The 21,950-nt window shown below is 43.9% G+C and overlaps 1 protein-coding gene across 5 annotated transcripts in view; it reads right to left on the bottom strand.

The window, feature by feature from the left end:
• YIPF1 (Yip1 domain family member 1) overlaps window positions 1–21,950 on the bottom strand; it is a 40,813-nt gene that overhangs the window by 3,498 nt on the left and 15,365 nt on the right. For 4 of the 5 annotated variants that reach the window (XM_066269140.1, XM_066269139.1, XM_066269142.1 and 1 more), the window contains exons 6-9: window positions 17,427–17,543; window positions 10,903–11,069; window positions 10,172–10,354; window positions 1,660–1,757 (exon numbers count right to left, since the gene is read on the bottom strand). In XM_066269140.1, the coding sequence (XP_066125237.1) occupies window positions 1,668–1,757; window positions 10,172–10,354; window positions 10,903–11,069; window positions 17,427–17,543 (557 nt within the window). In that variant the 3' untranslated portion in view covers window positions 1,660–1,667. The remainder of the gene's footprint in view (window positions 1–1,659; window positions 1,758–10,171; window positions 10,355–10,902; window positions 11,070–17,426; window positions 17,544–21,950) is intronic. The other variant, XM_066269143.1, reaches the window with a different exon arrangement.

Raw genomic sequence — 21,950 nt, 5'->3', positions numbered from 1 at the left:
ATTGGAAGCCATACTTTTTCAATGAAAGCTGGGAGTCCAGAGATTACAGCAAAAGGCACAGCCAGCTCACAAATCCGCAGTGCCTGGAGCTTAGACAGCCCCTCTCATTGGCAAAGGATTGATGCTTCTGCCAGGAGGGCTCCAGAGAAACTGTTCATCACTACCTCATTTGGAGACTTGACACCCAAATGGAGGCATTGACACCCAAGTTTATAGGTGTGAGCAAAGCCCAGAAGTTTCAAATCTGTGTAAATCAGGATGAGAGCCCTACAAGGGCCTGAGGGCTAGTCTCTTCTCAGATGCCAGCTTCCGACTCTTAAAGTTTACAGCACCTGGGACACCTGGTCTAAATACTAAGAACGAACTGACGTCTCATTCAGGAGCAGGCTGAGAAAGCCCCCCACCAGGCCTCACCAGGATGACGTCAGGTATTCTGGGCCAAGGCAGAGACCCAGCACCTATCACCATTGGGTTCTCTACCTCTGTTCCTCTGCAGCTGGGCTCACATTTTCTTTTTTTTTTTCTTGCTTTTCTTTTTTTTTTTTTTAATTTTTCCATTGATAGAGAGAGAGAAAGAAAGAAAGAGAGAAAGGGGGAGATAGGGAGAGAGAGAAAGAAAAGGAAAGGGAGAGAGAAGAATCAACTTGTTTCACTTAGTTGTTCCATTTACTAGTGCACTCATTGGTTGCTTCTCATATGTGCCCTGATCAGGGATCGAATCTGTGACCTCCACATGCCAGAACAACGCTCTGCCCACTAAGCAACCCAGCCAGGGCCTGAGCTAACATTTTCTGATTCTCAGTGATATGGCATCATTGTGCCCCAATGAACAGCCTATGTCTTCACCTTCCCACAAGCCGCAGGAAGCTGACTATTCTTTTCAGAACAATGAGTAACTGATTGCTTCTTCTCAATCTTCAGGACCCAGTTCAAACAAGTCCCCCTCTGTGATGTACAACACAAAATATAATGAGATAACAAGGTAAATAGTGACCACTGAAAATGAAGGAACATTTCAGACATCTAGAACAGCAAGTGCAAAGGCATGCTGTGTCTGGCAATGGCAAGAAGTTCAGCATGGCTGCAGCCTTGGAATACTGAGGAGGCAGAACAGGAAGGCAAGGAACAGGCCATGGGGAAATTGATATTTTTTCCTCTACTCTGAACCACTAAGCTAACCACTGACAACGGAATCATCAGAGGTCCAAAGAACATACCAGGCATAAGAATCTGAAGGCTTTGGTGAACCCATGATTTAATTTAAGAGAGGACACACTTAGAGTCTGAGGCCAGGTTGAGAAGTCACAGGGAAACTAGAAAGAAACCACCAGGACTGTAACCAAACAGAACAAACCTATTTTGTGCTGCTGGAAAGGGGATAGGGAATAGAGGAGAAAGGATACAGGGACCAAAAGACAGGAGCTCCTCTTCTAGAAGAATCTAAGAACTTGTGTTTCCCAAATTTATAAAGCCAAGTCGTATAGATTTCACAACTGAAGACTTCAGCAAGAGGGACATTCATGTATACACACAAAACACTACATTGTGCAGAAATATTAAAGGGTCCGGCCCTCTCTGTTCTATGCGGACTGTAACAGAACTGATGCACCTGCCCATTTTCTACTGTACCACAGCAAGAAGATAAACATATAACCTTACTTTCCGCTTTAGCTGGAATGAGCTGCTACAACTGTTTGGTTTGGAACAACTGTAGTTGTTGGGAGATGGTCCATCTCTGGTGCATCAAAAAAGTATGCCTGCAGAAAAAGAAGACCCATTAGGGGAGTTACAAACCAGAGTGCTCTCGACTTCCTGCTAATAGTATTGGGTTCTCAAGGTCCCCATGTTTCCCTGTAACACATCGGTCATCACACTGAACTACAACCATCTCTGCTTGTCTCACTAATTCGGCTGTGAGTGCCTTTTAGAATATCACTACCATTTATTGAGCATTTACTACATATAACTTAATTTTCACAACAACCCCATGAGACTGTTATTATCCTCATTTGACATACTATAAAGAAACTGAGGTTGTCACTCAGTCAGGTACATGTGGCTAAAGGTGTGAAGCCAGGTCTCAAGCTGGGCCTTTCTAACTCCAAAGCGCAAGGCTTTCCTCCAGAGACTGTATCATTCTTGTCTCTTGTCACCAGGCCCTCACATAAGGCCAGGCACGCCATGTAAACAATCAATACTTAATGAACTGAATTAGTATAAATTGCTGCTAAACCAGGTGGCTCGCTGTAAAGACCTTTAAAAGAAAAGTGGTAGGCAGACTGTACCTCATAATTCTTCAGCTTGGAAATGAAAGGTTTGGTAAGTGCTTCAACTCAGCATCTACAATTTAACTGTCAAAAGTCGTAAGGAGGTGGAAGAAAATATTAAGGAGGATCTTCCTACCTGTGTCAAGGTCTAAGAATCCTAACTTTAGCCCAGGAAAATACCAATCTCACTAGCCTTGAACATTGGAAAGGTGAATCGCTAAATTAGGGACCACAGCATGCTCATGATACCCCCTTGGAGTCAGAGTGTTAGGAAGGTAAGATAAAAAGCCACCAAGTCAAGAACCATTTCACCTGTTCTGCTTTCTATTGGCCAGAAGAGGGCACCAACACAACACACTGAAGGCTTTCCCAAACATCCAGTTAATTCTACAATAGTCTATTTCAAAAAGTTTCTAGCTGCAGACTGACTCCCTCTAGTTTATTACATTCCCAGAATAATTCTATTAGTTTTAAAAGTCTCCCTCCTCAGGACCCCTTCCAGCAACTGTCTTCTGAGGCAGGGAAAGAACAGTCCCTAACTTAATGAGGGGGTAGGGGCCATACTGCTACTGTTGGGCCCCTTCAGGTAACTGGCAGGCGCACTGAGCCATGAAGCCCCCATAATGCAGGAACAGCGCTTTTATTCCAGACTACTGGAGGAAACCCTCTTTAGAGGGAATGAGACAAGAGGCCCAGGTTCTCAACCAGGCTCCGCTAGTAACTGGCACTGTGACTTGGACAAGTCACTCCACCCCTGTGGGCCTCAGTTTCATTTTAAGAGATGGAGATACTTATTTTGGGAACTATTTGATTTAATCATTAACCTTTGCAGATTAAGCTGTGACATTTTCTTTTATTTTTTTAATTGATTTTTAGAGAAACAGAAAGAGGAAGAGAGAAAGGAGAAGCATTCATTTGTTTTTCTACTTAGTTTTGCTGTCACTGATTGCTTCCTGTACATGTTCTAACATGGGATCAAACCTGTGACCCTGGTGTCCCTGGGGGCAGGACGACACTCCAGCTGAGCTAACCAGCCAGGGCCAGGAATTCTCTCTTAAAAGAAAAAAGGAGGGGACTAAACTAAGAGGACTCTTTTTTTTTTGTATTTTTCTGAAGCTAGAAACGGGGAGAGACAGACAGATTCCCGAATGTGCCAGACTGGGATCCACCCGGCACGCCCACCAGGGGCAATGCTCTGCCCACCAAGGGGCGAAGCTCTGCCCCTCCCGGGCATCGCTCTGCCGCGACCAGAGCCACTCTAGCGCCTGGGGCACAGGCCAAGGAGCCATCCCCAGCGCCTGGGCCATCTTTGCTCCAATGGAGCCTTGGCTGCGGGAGGGGAAGAGAGAGACAGAGAGAAAGGAGAGGCGGAGGGGTGGAGAAGCAGATGGGCGCTTCTCCTGTGTGCCCTGGCCGGGAATCGAACCCGGGACTTCTGCACGCCAGGCCGATGCTCTACCACTGAGCCAACCGGCCAGGGCCACTAAGAGGACTCCTCAACCAAGGAACACTGAAGAAGCCACACCAAGACTGGACATACTCAAGCTCACTTCATGCTCCCTGGAGCTTTAGCACAAGGGAATGCCCTTTTTTTTTTCTTTTCTTTATTTTTTTTATTGTTGTATTTTTTCTTTTATTTATTTATTTTTTGTATTTTTCTGAAGATGGAAATGGGGAGGCAGTCAGACAGACTCCCGCATGTGCCTGACTGGGATCCACCTGGCATGCCTACCAGGGGGAAATGCTCTGCCCATCTGGGGTGTTGCTCTGTTGCAACCAGAGCCATTCTAGTGACTGAGGCAGAGGCCGTGGGGCCATCCTTAGTGCCCGGAGTGGCTTTGCTCCGGTGGAGCCTTGGCTGCGGGAGGGGAAGAGAGAGACAGACAGGAAGGAGAGGGGGAGGGGTGGAGAAATAGATGGGCGCTTCTTCTGTGTGCTCGAACTGGGAATCGAACCTGGGAATCTGGCACACCAGGCCAAGGCTCTACCACTGAGCCAACCGGCCAGGGCCTAGGAATGCCCTGGTTGATCAAGCTACCTAAAAGAAAATTATATGGAGCAACCATGACAGACCGAGCAAGTCAGTCTCATGCTATTCATCACTAGAACGCTGCAGCCCGGTGTAAACAGTTTCAACTTTCTCGGGAAGCAGCACGGCAGATTGGGAAATCCTGTCCAAGGGGTCCTATACTGCCCCTTCATTTGGAGTTAACCCTCAAGGACCCCTACCAGGACAACTTTGGCAGATGGATGTTACTCATATACCTTCATTTGGCAAACAGTCGTATGTCCACATTACAGTGGATACATATTCCAGATCTATAGTAACCTCTGTCAGAACAGGAGAGGCTGCTAAGCATGTTATAGCTCCTTGTCTGTATGCATTGTTCTATTATTGGATTTCCTAATCTGGCTAAACTGACAATGCTCCTGCATATGGAGCAAAAGCATTCACTGTATTTTGTCATGCTTACAATCTTTAAAGTTAAGGTATTATTAAAGTGTACTCAGCAAACATTTTAAGGTCAATTTAAAAAAAAATTTTTTTTTAAAGGGGGTAGTCATATCCTGGAACTCCTACGGGTCTACCATATCATACTTTTTACTTAAAAAAAAATTTACATCTCTTTGGAATGCTGATGAACAGGAGACACCAAATCTTTTTCGCCTGCAAACTACTACCTTCTTTATTAGATCCAGCTAATAACACTGTTTTGTCTTTTTCCAAATAGCTCCAGATATATGGAAAAGATTTATATAGGCGGATGGGGATCCTCAAACCCCTCAGCGAGATCTTCTGAGCATGGCTTTTAAGATACCTAGAGGCAGAAAAAGCCCGATAGAGATCAGGGGAACTACCAGCTTTTAGGATACACCCTTAAAGGCTCCAATGCCCCAAAGGGGTCTCATAGGATGCCATCTGGGTCCTGCTTCAATAGTGGAAAGGAAGGTCATTGAGCTAAAGCCTGCCAGGCTTACATGCCTCTGCTGTGAGGAAACAGGGACACTGAAGGTAGGCTTCCCCCTCGCTCCTCTAAGGGAGGGTTCAGTCTCTTCCAGCCCTGCTCCAGCCACCTATGACCTAACCTTGCCCAGAAAGCTGGGGTTTGCCACTGAAGGCTGAAGGTGCCCAGGGCCACCGGCCCCATCTACAACACTGTGGACGAGCCTAGGGTATTTCTTCCAAGAAGCAGGTAAACTGATCTCATTTGCACAAGGGCCACTTAACTATGTTTTGCCTGAATAGTCAGGTTTTTTATTCTTCCCTCAAAGATCTCTGTTGTGGGTGTTGATAGTCCTATTTTCTGCTGCTTTGCTTAATATAGTGTTTCCTTTATCCCTCTTAGCTCAATGCCCCACTCATATTTCAGGCTGGGACCTACTCCTAATTTAGAGCTCTCTTTCCCCCTTTTGCCAACTTCTATTATGAATCTACCTTTGCCACCCAGCTTAGTGTATCCCAAGGTTCTCTTGACCATGCCACAGTCGCAGAGCTCCAGGGAAAAGCAACCTGGTCTCAACTCTCCAGGCAGAGGAGAACTGAAGCTCCATATCCACGCATGCTGCAAATGGCTTTTCCAGTCTACCTGAATCATTACCAGCGAGAAGCAGTGGTCATTGGGACTTGGACATGAGCTGCAAAGTATAGAATGGTGACAACTCCAGTGCCATGCGGACTTTTCCTGGATGTGGACTTTTCCTGGACTCCTGCTCCCTGTGACAGCTCCTAACAGACTGAACTGTGGTTGGGTTGCATTTTTCAGGGATTTGGCATGGTGATGGGGCCAACTTGGACTTGGTGAACATGTTAAGGACACTACTCTTTTATGGATTCTTGCTGTATTGGCCAAGAGTTTGCTTAAAGGCTTTTAATCACTGTAAAAAAAATAGAAGACTGGATAAAGAAGATGGGGCACATATACACCATGGTATACTATTCAGCTAGAAGAAATGATGACATCGGATCACTTACAGCAGAATGGTGGAATCTTGATAACATTATGCGGAGGGAAATAAGTGAATCAGAAAAAAACAAGAACTGCAGGATTCCATACATTGGTGAGACATAAAAACGAGACTAAGAGACATGGACAGGAGTGTGGTGGTTACGGGGGGTGGGGGAAGGAAATGAGGGCGAGGGGGAGGGGGAGAGGTACAAAGAAAACTGGATAGAGGGTGACAGAGGACGATCTCTCTTTGGGTGATGGGTATGGAACAGAACTAAATGACAAGATAACCTGGAAATGTTTTCTTTGAATATATGTACCCTGATTTATTGATGTCACCCCATTAAAATAAAAATTTATTTATAATAAAAAAAGAAAAAAGGAGTATCTTAATTTTTTCCCCATGGATTTTAAAAGTAATATATATTTTAACAAAATCAAATAATACAAATATGTGAAAGTACCATTACAAAAAACCACCTTTTTAGCCCTTTTAGTCTTTTATTTCTAAAAATATACGTGGCATATAGGCCTCAGTTTTCTTATCTCTAAAACAAAGGGATTGAAAACAATCTCTAAGGCCAAGTTATAATTCTATTAGTTCCACAAATGCAAGGGCACAGGACCCCCTGCTATCAGCAGTAACCACCTGAAACACAGACCCGTACATCTCCGATCACACCAGCCAAGGACTCGCCCTCTGCTGCTTCCTCAGTCGTCCCGCCAGGCATGTGCTGGTACCCGCTTAGAGGTCATGCCCAGGTGCAGCATTGAGGAGACCTTGAAAGGTTCAGGGCTGTCGGATGCTTCACTGCACTAAGGCAAAAACACCAACCCGTGCTCCTCAGGGGAGAGTGAGAAGGCCAAGCTGTCTGGTTCAGACAGTGCCCCTTGGCTCAACTAACTCCCCTGCCAATTCCTCTCCCGGCCTTTCCAATGTCTTTGTCTGTTTAGCTTGTCCAGTTTTACATGCTGCACATACCATTCAAGCCTTACACCAGTAAAGATATTACAGCTCCTTTTTCTAAGTGAGGAGGCAGGGGTCCAACAATGGGAGTGATGGAGCTGGGGCTAGAACCGTCTCCTAACTTCTGCTTCAGCCCTCCTGCCCTGCACATCTCCTCCAGAACAGAAAGAAGGAGGCAATCTCCAGTGTGGACAACAAAGCCCTAGACACTGTGGGGCCTGGCTACACACCTGATCACAAGATAGCTCCATCCCTGAGGAGAAGAAAACTGTGCCCCTCTCCAGGGAAAGATCCTACATGCACTATTACCGCCCTATTCCACCATTCAGCCTGCCCTGCTCTGCCAAGTCCCTTAGAACTCAACAGAGGAATGCCTGCCTCCTTCTTTCCTCCAACTTCTCAGCCAGGTATACAATGTCAGAAGTTCAGGAGAAAGATGGAAAGATGCCAGTGAGAGGCACTGATGAAAGAGGCACAGTCTTTAGACCGTGTGACCTTGAATGGCTCTTACTGGGGCACTCGGGAGGAATAGCAGAATGGCCCTGATGGGTTTTGATGGCACAGGACTCTTTTAATAACTTCTTTTCTTTACTGCTGGGGAAACTGTCAGTATATAAAGACATTTCATTGAGTCTCACAAAAGCCTACAAAAATATGAATCTCCCTGACAGATAAGGAAACCAAGGTTCTAAGAGTTAAGTCACTTGCGGGGGCTCACAGTGGTAACTAAGCAGCTCTTATCCAGTGCTCTAATTCATTATAGTGCTCTCTTTTACAAAGTTCCTGAGTAGTGAGGTGGGCAGGTAAATCTTAACTTCAGTGTCCTTTACTCCAAAAGGGAAATAACAGGCATAGGAGGTAAAAGATCCTGACCACAGGTACCAGATGAAATGGGTCAACAATAATAGTAATAACAACAGCCACACCACACGCCTGCTGCATTATCCAATCTGCCTTAATGCTCTCTGTTCTTTACAGACCCACACAAGGCAATGCTTTTTCTCCTCACAGACTTCTCAATCAGATATATAATGGGGAAAAGTTCAGAAGAGAAATGGGAAGTGAGAGAGCTAGTTCCAATGAAAAGGGCATTCTTCTTCAACAAACAGAAGGGTCACAGCAGCATTCCAAGGAATCAGCCAGAGATTCCAAGTGCAAGAAATGAACAGTGTTGCTCTGCCATGAGTCAAACCCACAGTCTTCTGTCTCAAGGGTTTAAGGCGTAGGCACATGTCGAGTACATTTAAATCAGGTCTGTGTTTCAGAACTTAATGCTTTTTATGAGACTTGTTCAATGATAAAGCATTGAGATCTTATTAATGCACTTAATGAGACCATGGCCATCCACACAAAAATATTAAAGATCAAATGGTGCCAAAGAAATTTTTTCTCCCACAACTGCAAAACCTGACCAAGGGTCTGGATGTATGTGACATGGATGCCTTCCCGCGGCATGTCCTTCCCCTTCATCGGTGACCTCATTAACATTCTTGGACTCGAAGTTTTCTCAAAATCTGCGCCAGGCCTTGTTAAGGCCACACACAGCAATTTTTGTGTACCATGTGTACAAAAAGGTATACAACAATATCTCCTTAGGCTCAAAGAAAAGGGATCTAATTTATGGGCACTTACGGGATAAATTCTATAGTTCTGTGCTCGATATGTATTGTTTTATCCTCAGAACATCCCTGAGGCAGGATCTAGTATACCCATTTTACAGGCTCAGACAAGTTAACACAGCCAGTGAGTGACAGCTGGTCTTCAATCTGGGCCTGTCTGACTCAAAAGCATATGTTTTCACTAAAAGATACCTACACACATAAACTCAAAAACTGTTTTAAATGTTGTTCATCTTAAAAATAACTCTCTCTTTCCCTGTATTTGACTTCATTCTCAAGCTTTCACTTCTGAAACTTTAAATTTCAAAACTCTTTCTAGTTATGTGCAGAAAACTAGCAAAGGCATTCAAAAGCAGAACTCTCAATCCTATTTATAGACACTCATCCACACCTGTGTCCTCTGGCCAGACACTGAATCTTAATCAAATCTTAGAAAGTTGGTAAAGCTGGAAATTACAATGAAATCCTCATGACTTTACCACTTCTCATCCAGGAGAGTCTATCTAAAACAGTATTTATTTCATGGAGCCAGTTTTTTTTCTTCTTCTTTTCCAAGTGAGAGTAGGGGAGATAGAGAGACAGACTCCAGCATGCGCCCAAAACCGGAACCCACTCGGCAACCCCCATCTGGGACCGATGCTCTGCCCATCTGGGACCATGCTCACAACGAAGCTATTTTCAGGGCCTACGCAGAGGCTCTATGGAGACATCTTCAGCGCCAGAGGCCAATGTGCTCAAATCAATCAAGCCATGGCTGTGAGGGGAAAAGAGAGAAAGAAAAGAGAGAGAGAGAGAAAGAGAAAGAAAGAGAAGAGGGAGAGGGGTGGAAAGCAGATGGTCACCTCTCCTGTGTGCCCTGACTGGGAATCAAACCTGGGGCATACACATGCTGGGCTGATGCTCTACCACTGAGCCAACCAGTCAGGGCCTCATGGAATCAGTTTTTCAAGAACCATCATATCTAACAGTTTGAGGCCTTTAAGTATTTGCATTTAAAGTGCACTATAAGAGCCTGACCAGGTGGTGGCACAGTGGATAGAGCGCTGAACTAGGACATGGAGGACCCAAGTTCGAGACCCCACAGTCGTCGGCTTGAACGCTGGCTCATCTGGTTTGAGCAAGGCTCACCAGCTTGAGCCCAAGGTTGCTGGCTCGAGCAAGGGGTCACTCAGTCTGCTGCAGCCCCCCGGTCAAGGCACATATGAGAAAGCAATCAATGAACTAAGGTGCCACAACAAAGAATTGATGTTTCTCATCTCTCTCCCTTCCTGTATGTCTGTCCCTCTCTCTGACTCTGTCTCTGTCATACACAAAAAAATAAAAAAAATAAAAAATAAAGTGCACTATAAGAACACAGGAATGAGACCATACCAAACATCCCACAGAAAGCAGCACATGAAGCAACACAATTGTCACAATTGTGGCCAAGGCAACGCGCCGGTTATCCTCACGAACAGCTGGCCAAAATGTCATTGCCAAGACAGAGCCTGAGATGCCCAGGGCCACCATGACTAGAATCCAACGAACGGCTTTCTGGGGGATAATCCACAGTATCTGAAAGAAGAGAGGGAGGGGAGGGGTTTTTGGAGGCAGTTCAGAGAGACATTTGTTCATTCCAGGCACATATGTTTATAAAGGCCCATGAGCCAAGCAGCACTGGGCCCCCACTGACTCTGGTTTCTTAGCACAGCCTGAATAACCACCACCGGCATGCAGACTGAGGGGAAAGCTTTCTTTCCTTCTTTTTGTTTATTTATTTATTTATTTATTTTTATTTACTGATTTTAGAGAGCAAGGAACAGAGAGACAGACAGAAACATCAGTGTGTTCCTGTATGTACCCTGACTGGGGTTGAATCCGCAAACTTTGCTTACCAGGACAATGCTCTAACCAGCCAAGCTATCTGGTCAGGGCTGGGAGAAAGCTTTCATAGCGAAGGACTTTAGTGAAGGCTCTTGGCTCTTCAGTCCCCATTCAAGATGAACTTCTAAATTCACAGGGGAATTTTTTCAGGCACACATTAATGTTAGGCTACAAATAATGATGCTGGTTGAATTTTCAACCAAGAACAGGACATCAATTGGAGTAATTGTGGTACTTACCGCTGTGGGGATATAAACGAAGAGTGAATATCCATAGACACACACAATCTCCAAAAATGAATAGGAAACGATGTTCATAACTTTGCTGTTTCTCCACAGGAGGAAACCCCAGAGTGCAAGAGGAACCAGCCACGCATAGGCATAGATGACTGTGGCTGCTATGGACACTGAGGATGACAGGACACAGTTTTAATCCCCATCATGCCTTCAGCATTATCAAAGCACTTCCAATACCTTACTATACCTGTTTCCTAACATGTCCATCCACTTCACTGGACCATGGGATCGCATCTTAATGATTTTCACAGACCCTGAGACTGAAACAGCTCCTGGCACATAGTAGGTGCTCTATAAATGCAATGAACTGATGAATCTTTAGTATCTGTCTTCGTGCTGATGACCAGTAGTCTCTCATGTGGTTTTTTTTTTTTTTTTTTAAATATGAGTTTTTTGCACAAGTGCTTCTTAAAGCAATTCTTTTTTTTTTTAATTTTATTTATTCATTTTTTAGAGATGAGAGAGAGAGACAGAGAGAGAGAGAGAGAGAGAGAGAGAGAGAAGGGGGGAGGAGCTGGAAGCATCAACTCCCATATGTGCCTTGACCAAGCAAGCCCAGGGTTTCGAACCGGCGACCTCAGCATTTCCAGGTCGACGCTTTATCCACTGCGCCACCACAGGTCAGGCCTCTCATGTGGTTTTTAAAATTTGTTTAATAACTAAGACTAATATTTTTAGTTATTAAAAACTGAATTATACAATTAAATACTCCAGAAGGCCATGCACCAAGTGTTTAAATATACTGAGCATTTTGGCCCTGGCCGGTTGGCTCAGCAGTAGAGCATCGGCCCAGCGCGTGGAAGTCCCAGGTTTGATTCCCAGCCAGGGCACACAGGAGAAGCGCCCATCTGCTTCTCCACCTTATCCCCTCACCTTTCTCTCTATCTCTCTCTTCCCCTCGCACAGCCAAGGCTCCATTGGAGCAAAGTTGGCCCAGGAGCCGAGGATGGCTCCATGGTCTCCGCCTCAGGCACTAGAATGGCTACGGTTGCAGTGGAGCAAAGCCCTAGATAGGCCAAACATCGCCCCTGAGTGGATTCCGGTAGGGCTCATGTGGGAGTCTGTCTGTCTGCCTCCCCCATTCGTACCCCACCCCCCCTTCTCACTTAGAAAAAATACAAAAAAATTAAAATATATATATATATATATAGTGAGTATTTCAATAAAATAAAAGCCAACTATCCCCTTGGAAAAACATATCCTCTTTCCTAGTATAACATGAACTGACAGTGATTTCTTTAGCAAATTTATTAAAATGCCCTGGGTACAGATTAACTTGCTCTGCATGCTATTTAGGATTCCTTCTGTCTCTAAAATAAGGAGTTCCAGCTTATTGATGAACTGCTTGAAATATTCTCCAGTTTCACTTCCTTCTTAAAATAATTCTGTCTCTGTGGTAGAAAAGCTATTTAGCAGTTCCTCAGAACAGCAATGTTCAGTATATTACTGTACCTCCCTCCTCCTCTGGCAGCAGCACACCCTAGAGGATTCATTCTCCCGCTTCTGGAGTGGAGGGTCATAAAGCGTGGCTAAGCCGGTGGCACCAGCTCTTCCTACATGAAAATCAGCAGGTAATTCACTTAACGCTCTTGGCAAGAACAAAGGCATCCCTAGTAATACAGTCAGACTCTGGTTAAGACACGTGATTGTTCAAAACATTGTTAATTCCCAGAGCAGCTTTTTCACATTGGAAACTCCCTGATTAAAGCCAAATGTAATTTTGCTGACATATTGCTTTTTTCTTGGATAACTAAAAGGGAAAAGAATTACTACTATGGCTACAGCTAGCCACTCAGTGTCAGGCATTACACTGAGTGCTTACCAAGAGACAACACTTTGTAAAACTCAGGAACACAGACTCTGAATGCAGACTCCATGGGTTCTAATCCTAGCTATGCCACTTATGGCTAAGTAACCATCCTGCCTCCGTCTCCTCATCTGTAAAATGGGGAAAATAATAGTATACTACCCTATAAGATTAGAATTAAATGAGTAGAAACAGGTATACCTGGAACACTGACTGATAAATAATAAATAACCAATACTTAGATTTTTATATTGTTAACAGACATGTAAACACATTATTTCATATATTCTATAGCTTTATTTTGCAGGCAAGAAAACAGGAACAGATAAGCTAAGTGATCAAGGTTAAATAATTAAGTGGTAGAAGCAGGATCTGACCTTGGTTGCGTGACTTAATACTTTTTACATAAAATGAAAAACTGTTAAATAAATAAAAATTTAAAAATATTTTTTAAAAGCCTGACCTGTGGTGACACAGTGGATAAAGCATCAACCTGGAATGTGAGGTCGCCATTTTGAAACTCTGGGCTTGCCTGGTCAAGGCACATATGGGAGTTGATGTTTTCTGCTCCTCCCCCCTTCTTTCTCGCTCTCTCTCTTCTCTAAAATGAATGAATGAATGAATGAATGAATAAATAAATAAATAAATTTGAGAAAAACTGTTTGATAGAGACAATGACTGTCTTACTGGTACAAAAATCCCGTAACTCCCTGATACTAGGGTACCCAGCCAAAGAGAAAAAGATTAGTTAAAGACCCTTCTGAGCTTCCAATGCCTCAGGCAGAATGATTCAGTCCTTTTCTGTCAATATACCTATACATATCTCAGATATAGAATTTAACACATACTATTTATAGCATATGCATTTACCTGTCTTTCTTTGCTTAAGCACTGAAGCTACTTGAAGGTAGGGTTCATATCTCAGGGATAACATTTATTGAATTTAACTCTAATCGAGGTCTTTCTTTTTTTTTTGAGGAAGAGAGAGTGAAAAAGAGACAAGAAGGAAGAGAGAGGGTGAGAAGCATCAGCTCGTAGTTGCTTTCACTTTAGTTGTGCATTGATTGCTTTTTGTACATGTTTTGACCACGGCCAAGCCAATATCCCCTTGTTCAAGCCAGAGACTCTGGGCTTTTCGTGCCAGCAGCCTTTGGTCTCAAGCTGGTGAGCTTTGGGATCGTGTGGATGATCCCCCTGCTCAAGTCAATGACCCTGCGCTGACGAGCCCACGCTCAGAGCCAGTGACCTCAGCGTTTGGAACCAGCGACCCCAGTATTCCAGGTCAACGCTTTATCTACTGTGCCACCACCGGTAAGGCATCTAACCAAGGTTATTTGACAAATGAGTTGGGACTGAATCCAGGTTTGATTTTATAATGAAGAAGGAAAGAGAAAAAAGGAAAATAGGCATATAAAGGGTAGAAGGGAAGAAAGAAGGAAGGATAGATATACAGAGACACAAATATATACACACACATATATAAATAAATACATATCTCTATATACACACGTGTATGTAATATTGCTTTATATATACCAACTCTTTATTCATACAATAGCCCTATAACATAGGTATTATTATTTCCATTTCACTGATGAGGAATCTGAGGCCAAGAGAGATGAAATAAGTTGCCCAACAAGGTAGAAGTTAATGAGTGATGGGACTAGAACTTGAAGCCAGTGACCTGGTTCCAGAGACCATGCTTGTATACAGTCTATGTATATACATACAGCCTCTCAGCAGGAAAGCAGGCAGGCAAGGAGGGAAGGAGAAAATTTAAAACATGGCGCCTCGCCTGACCTGTGGTGGCGCAGTGGATAAAGTGTCAGTCTGGAATGCTGAAGTCGCAGGTCAAAATCCTGGGCTTGCCCGGTCAAGACACATACAGGAAGCAACTATTATGAATTGATGCTGCCTGTTTCTCCCTCTTCTTTCTCTCTCACTCTCTCTCCTCTAAGAATCAATGCATTTAAAAAAAAAACTTTAAAAAAATAAAAAGTGGCGCCTGACTGGTGCATTGACCTGAGATGCTGAGGTCCCAGGTTTGAAACACTGAGGTCACTGGCTTGAGCACGGGCTCACTGGCTTGAGTGTGGGATCATCAACATGATCCCATGGTCACTGGCTTGAACCCAAAGGTCACTGGCTTGAGCAAGGGGTCACTGGCTCAGCTGGAGCCTCCCAGTCAAGTCACATATGAGAAGCAATCAGTGAACAACTAAAAGTGATGCAACTACAAGTTGATGATTCTCATCACTCTCTTACCCTGTCTGTCTCTTGCTAAAAAAAAATAAAGGAAAGAAAAAAGTGGCACAGGTCGATCTCCTACGAAGCCAAACTTTTTCATTTTGGAGTGGCCCTCATCTGCAAGTCCCTAAAAGCTATTTGTGTTTTTAAATACCCAGCACCACCACCATAAGAAGGGAAGTTTTAAAACAGGAAGTGTCATCCACAAGCCCATCATAGGACACAGTCACTTCTGCATTTTCCCTTATAGGCCCTGAACATTTGACAACTTCTCTTTAACAAAGTGGCTAACAGCACAGGCATAAGTTTAGATAATCAGTCTTCCACCTTACGCTAGAGCCTCATAATTAGTGGCTCCAGACCTAGCTAGCTGAGTCATCATGACTTAAATTAAAATGTCCCTACTGTTTCCAACACCTGGATAATACAAATAATGCTACAATGGAAACACTGCTTTTTGTTTATTTTGTACATTTTTCTTTGAATAAATTCTAATTGCTATTGGGTATTCCTCTACAGTTTTCCAGAAGATTATGGGGATTCACAATATATTTTTTAAATGTTTATTTTATTGATTTTAGAGAAAGAGGTAGAGAGAGAGAGAGAGACAGGAACATCGATCTGTTCCTGTATGTGCCCTGACCAGGGATCCAACCCATAACCTCTGCGCTTCAGGACAATGTTCTAACCAAACGAGCTATCCAGCCAGGGTGGGATTCACAATATTTTGACAGACTTTAATGCCACTGAACTGTACACTTAAAAATGGTTAACATGGGTCCTGGCCAGTTGGCTCAGTGGTAGAGCATCACCCCGGTGTATGGAAGTCCCAGGTTCGATTCCCAGCCAGGGCACACAGGAGAAGCACCCATCTGCTTCTCCACCCTCCCCCTCTCCCTTCTTACTCTAGCTCTCTCTTCCCCTGCTGCAGCCAAAGCTCCATTGGAGCAAAGTTGGCTTGGGCGCTGAGGATGGTTCCATGACCTCGACCTCAGGTGCTAGATTGGCTCTGGTTGCAATGGAGCAATGCCCCAGATGGGCAGAGCATTGCCCCCTGGTGGACATGCTAGGTGGATCCCGGTCAGGAACATGCAGGAGTCTGTCTCTCTGCCTCCCTGCTTCTCACTTCAGAAACACACACACACACACACACACACAAACGGTTAATATGGTTAAATTTTTTTTTTTTTTTTAGCGAGCAAGAGAGACAGACAAACAGGGAGAGAGATGACAAGTATCAATTCAAGAGTTGCAGCACCTTAGGCCCTGGCCGGTTGGCTCAGCGGTAGAGCGTCGGCCTAGCGTGCGGAGGACCCGGGTTCGATTCCCGGCCAGGGCACACAGGAGAAGCGCCCATTTGCTTCTCCACCCCTCCGCCACGCTTTCCTCTCTGTCTCTCTCTTCCCCTCCCGCAGCCAAGGCTCCATTGGAGCAGAGATGGCCCGGGCGCTGGGGATGGCTCTGTGGCCTCTGCCTCAGGCGCTAGAGTGGCTCTGGTCGCAACATGGCGACGCCCAGGATGGGCAGAGCATCGCCCCCTGGTGGGCAGAGCGTCGCCCCTGGTGGGCGTGCCGGGTGGATCCCGGTCGGGCGCATGCGGGAGTCTGTCTGACTGTCTCTCCCTGTTTCCAGCTTCAGAAAAATGAAAAAAAAAAAAAAGAGTTGCAGCACCTTAGTTGTTCACTGACTGCTTTCTCATATGTGCCTTGACCAGGGGTGAGGAGTAGGGGGGTAGCTATACCCAAGCTAATGACCTGCTGCTCAACCTTGGGCTTCAAGCTAGTGAGTGACCTCTGGGCTCAAGCCAGTGACCATGGGGTCATGCCTATGATCCCACACTCAAGCCAGTGACCCCTCGCTCAAGGTAGCGAGTCTTCGCTCAAACTGGATGAGCCTGTACTCAAGCCAACAACCTCGGGGTTTCAAACCTGGGTCCTCAGTGTCCCAAGCTGACACTCCATCTGTTGCGCCACCCCCTGGTCAAGTTAATATGGTTAATTTGATGTTATGTATATTTTACCATAATTTTTATAAGGTTGTTGCTTTTGTTGTTGTTTTTTTAGAGAGAGGAAAGGAGAGAAAGAAAGAAGGAAACAACAATTTGCTGTTTCACCCACTTATACATTCATTGGTTGATTTTTGTATGTGCCCTGACCAGGGAGCAAATCCACAATCTTGGCATGTCAGGACGATGCTATAACCAAATGAACCACCAGACCAGGGCAGTTTTACCACAATTTTTTAAAAATTATGTGAATTATGGTAAATTCTGAGACACTAGGTATGTCTGAACCCTAAATACAGAAAGCAGGGAATGCAGCACCTAGAGACAGGGGCCCAAGAGCTCAGTGGTTAAAAGGAACTCAGGATTATAAACTGACAGCATTCCAAGTAAGTCAATCTATTCACCAACCTTTTCGGAATTCAGGTACATAATGGTGTGTCTTCTCTCCCAGATGGATTAAGAAGTTGGAAAGATTTCCACTAATTGCTATGGCAAAGACCAATGTGGCGCAAATCCAAAAAGGGCCTGCCAAGGAAACCAGAAAATTCAGAGACAAGAAAATGAAGCACCAGAATTTAGACTCTTAGGAGTATTTTCTTTATCGCCCTTGCCCTATTCATGCAAGCAAGGGAAAATTATTTTTACATGCATTCAATACTCATTTAGTCAGAATTTTCTTTCTTAAAAGGTCAAACACAGATCTCCATAATTAGCTGCCATAAAGACAGTGGAAGATCAGAATGCAAAAGCCAAAACACCTCCCATAATTGGGTGAGTAAAGACACTGATTTGTTTATAGTGTCTTTCATTAGAAGATCACCGCCTGGTCAGGCGGTGGTGCAGTGGATAGAGTGTCGGACTGGGATGCAGAGGACCCAGGTTCGAGACCCTGAGGTCGCCAGCTTGAGTGCGGGCTCATCTGGTTTGAGCAAAGCTCACCAGCTTGAACCCAAGGTCACTGGCTCCAGCAAGGGGTTGCTCGGTCTGCTGGAGGCCCACAGTCAAGGCAAATATGAGAAAGCAATCAATGAACAACTAAGGTGTTGCAACACGCAATGAAAAACTAATGATTGATGCTTCTCATCTCTCTCCATTCCTGTCTGTCTGTTCTTGTCTATCCCTCTCTCTGACTCACTCTCTGTCTCTGTAAAAAAAAATAAATAAAATTTAAAAACTTATATAAAAAAAAAAGAAGATCACCAAAAAGAAAAATTCATGAACATTTTGTTAAACCTTTACCACCAGGATACAGGAAGCAAGTTACTTCCCTTATCTGAGTAACAAATGTTAGTGCCAGGAGTAAATAAACAACCCTTAAATCAGACCGGTCCTTCTGCAAAGAGTAGGCCAAGCAGAATGCTTTAAGGAATAATTCATATAATCTACCAGTTTATTATGGGTGTCTGTGTGTGTTTAATTTTCTCCTTTCTTTTATTTTTTTCTTTCAGGGACAGAGAGAGAGTCAGAGAGAGGGATAGATAGGGACAGACAGGAATCGAGAGAGATGAGAAGCATCAATCACCAGTTTTTTGTTGCAACACCTTAGTTGTTCATTGATTGCTTTCTCATATGTGCCTTGACTGTGGGCCTTCAGCGGATTGAGTAACCCCTTGCTCAAGCCAGCGACCTTGGGTCTAAGCTGGTGAGCTTTTTGCTTAAGCCAGATGAGCCCGTGCTCAAGCTGGCGACCTTGGGGTCTCGAACCTGGGTCCTCCACATCCCAGATCGATGCTCTATCCGCTGCGCCACCACCTGGTCAGGCTTCTCCTTTCTTTTTAATAAAAAAAATAATACACACACATAATTCAAAAGGTACAAAAGGGACTATGGAGAAAAGTAAACTTTCTTCCCTCTCTGTTCTCTAGCTATGCATTTTCCTCCCTAGATCTTACTAATGCAACCAGTTTCTGGTAAATCCTGCCAGAGATTTCTATATGCATACAAACAAATGCATGTTTGTGTGTGTGCATGTTTTATACAAATGATAGCATACATATATTTTTTCACCTCAATATATCCTGGAAATTCTACCATTTAACTAGTCATAAAAATCAGCTTTATTCTTTTTTAGTGATTATAAAACATGCCACTGAATGAGGAGTATACCATGCTCTTTGCACATCCCTTTCATCATTTTGCTTGATTTCATGAACACTAACCTTGTTTCTTCCCATCTAGAAAAAGTATTATTAGAACAAATATAATTTTAAATCTAGAAATTTTAATAAATTTTATAAATTTCACTTTCAATTTCACTAATATTTTGCAGCATCTTTTAGAATAATTGCAAGTACCTTGAGCTATAATAAAATTAAGAAAATTATCCAAGCCAGGTAGCTCAGCTGGTTAGACCGTTGTCCCAATATACCAAGTTTGCAGGTTCAATTTCTGGTCAGAGCACATTCAAGAATTAACCAATGAATGCATAAATAAGTGGAAGAACAAATCGATATTTCTCTCCCTTCCTCTCTCTAGAATCAAATTTTTAAAAAATGTTTTTAGTTGAGAATTATTGTGTTTGGAGAGATCACTACCAGAAATGAATTAGCACTCTTCAAAGCCACACTGAATCTTGAAGGTGGGAAAAGAGCACAAACACTCGACTGGGTGCTCCAAAGAGTTACCATCAGCTTTTTACACATTGCTGTTACTCACTAGTCTACAAGCTCTCTGCTCTGGCCAAGGACTAAATCTTGTTCTCTCTCTCTCTCTCTCTATATATATATAATATATATAACATATATATTATATATGTTATATATAACATATATATTATATATGTTATATATAACATATATAATATATAATATGTATATAATATATAACATATATTATATATAACATATATATTTTTTATATATATATATTTTAAAATATATATAAAAATATATATTATATATATTTTTTTTTCTATTTTTCTTAAGTTAGAAGTGGGGAGACAGTCAGACTCCCGCATGCGCCTGACCAGGATCCACTCGGCATGCCCACCAGGGGGCGATGCTCTGCACATCTGGGGCATCACTCCATTGTGGCCAGAGCCATTTTAGCACCTGAGGCGGAGGCCATGGAGCTGTCCTCAGCACCAGGGTCAACTTTGCTCCAATGGAGCCTTGGCTACGGGAGGGGAAGAGAGAGATAGAGAGGAAGAAGAGGGGGAAGGGTGGAGAAGAAGATGGGCACTTCTCCTGTGTGACCTGATGGGAATCGAACCCGGGATTTCCACACCCAGGCTGACGTTCTACCACTGAGCCAACCAACCAGGTCCCACTATATTATTGTGAGAGCCTAGCACCTGAAAGACACAGCAAACAAGACTTTAAAAACCCCCTACAATCAACAACAATAAAAGATTACCAAAAGATTTGTAGAGCAAATGAACAAAACTGACCACGTGTTGTGGATAGCCAGAGACCATTCAAGCATTTGAGCACAAGTGGCCACAATATTATAGTAACCATTAACTAGAAAGCATAGAACATCATATTCTGTCAGCCATTATTTACTAAGTAGCCACTACACTCTAGACCCCCGGCTCACAATACACAACAGTTTATGCAAATTAATGTTTTGCACACTAGGCACACACTCAGGCACAAGGAAGCTTGGCCTCCAAAGACACACAACCACCTGTTCATCCCAGGCCTGTACCTTGCTTCATGCTGCCAGTCTCTTCCTCCTTCCTGCCATATTCCTACTCTTATGGGATGAGGGTGGGAGCCTTAATTTAGTTTGTAGTATGCATTTTTATATTATAAAAATATTTCTAAGCCCTGGCTGGATGGCTCAGTGGTAGAGCGTCAGCCTGGCGTTCAGGAGTCCCGGGTTCAATTCCCGGCCAGGGCACACAGGAGAAGCGTCCATCTGCTTCTCCACTCCTCCCCCTCTCCTTCCTCTCTGTCTCTCTCTTCCCCTCCCGCAGCCAAGGCTCCATTGGAGCAAAGTTGGCCCGGGCGCTGAGGATGGCTCCATGGCCTCTGCCTCAGGCGCTAGAATGGCTCTGCGGCAGAGCGACGCCCCAGATGGGCAGAGCATCGCGCCCTGGTGGGCATGCCGGGTGGATCCCAGTCAGGCGCATGCGGGAGTCTGTCTGCCTCTCCGTTTCCAACTTCAGAAAAATACAAAAAAAAAAAAATTTCTAACATCCAGAAAAGCACAAAAACTGATAAAACAAACTTCAATTTTTCTCTTTTGATTACGCTACCTTAGCACGTGGAAATAAAACAGTATAAAATAGCATTAAGCTCCACATGCTTGGTACTTGTAGGGTTTAATACACTAGTTCTCTTCTTCTTCCCCCTTGGGGGAGGAGACTATGACTTTATCTCTGAGTCCTCAGTCTCTAGCTCAAAACAAGGTGCTCACAAATTGTTTGGGCACTTCTTCTGTGCCAAGCCCTCTGCCAGGCATTGATGAAATGGATTACTCAGACATATAGCCAGCCTCTCAAGAAGTTCTCAGGCTAGAAGAATGAATGAGAGAGCTAAAAAGAAAGCACTTGGCAACCCTTGGATGAGAGACACGGGCCAAAGCAATAGTTTTCAGTCCATGCGTGGCTGGAACTCCAGGAATCCCATGGATCTCTGGATGAAACGTCTGGTTCTGTTGCAGAGAGCGGGAGCTGAATGGAGGCGGCACTCTCCTCAACCTCCAGAGCAGTTATTGGCTTTATTTTTAAATTGATTTGGGGGGAGGAAAGAAACATCAATTTGCATTCATTGATTGATTCCTGTATGTGCCCTGACTAGGGCTCAAACTCACTTCCTTGACATATGGGGACAAAGCTCTAACCTGAACAATGAGCTATCTGGCCAAGGCACACGTTTAAAGGTCTTAAATATTGGACATCTGTGTCATTAGATGAAAAGTTTCTATAACTTAAAACCTCCAGTCTAACAGAATAAATCTGAGCTTTACCTATTACTGAATTAGATT

Source organism: Saccopteryx bilineata, chromosome 3, assembly GCF_036850765.1.
Source record: "Saccopteryx bilineata isolate mSacBil1 chromosome 3, mSacBil1_pri_phased_curated, whole genome shotgun sequence".
Taxonomy (NCBI): Eukaryota; Metazoa; Chordata; class Mammalia; order Chiroptera; family Emballonuridae; genus Saccopteryx; species Saccopteryx bilineata.
Note: the sequence above shows the minus strand (reverse complement) of the source record. Positions and strands in the feature narration are given on the sequence as shown.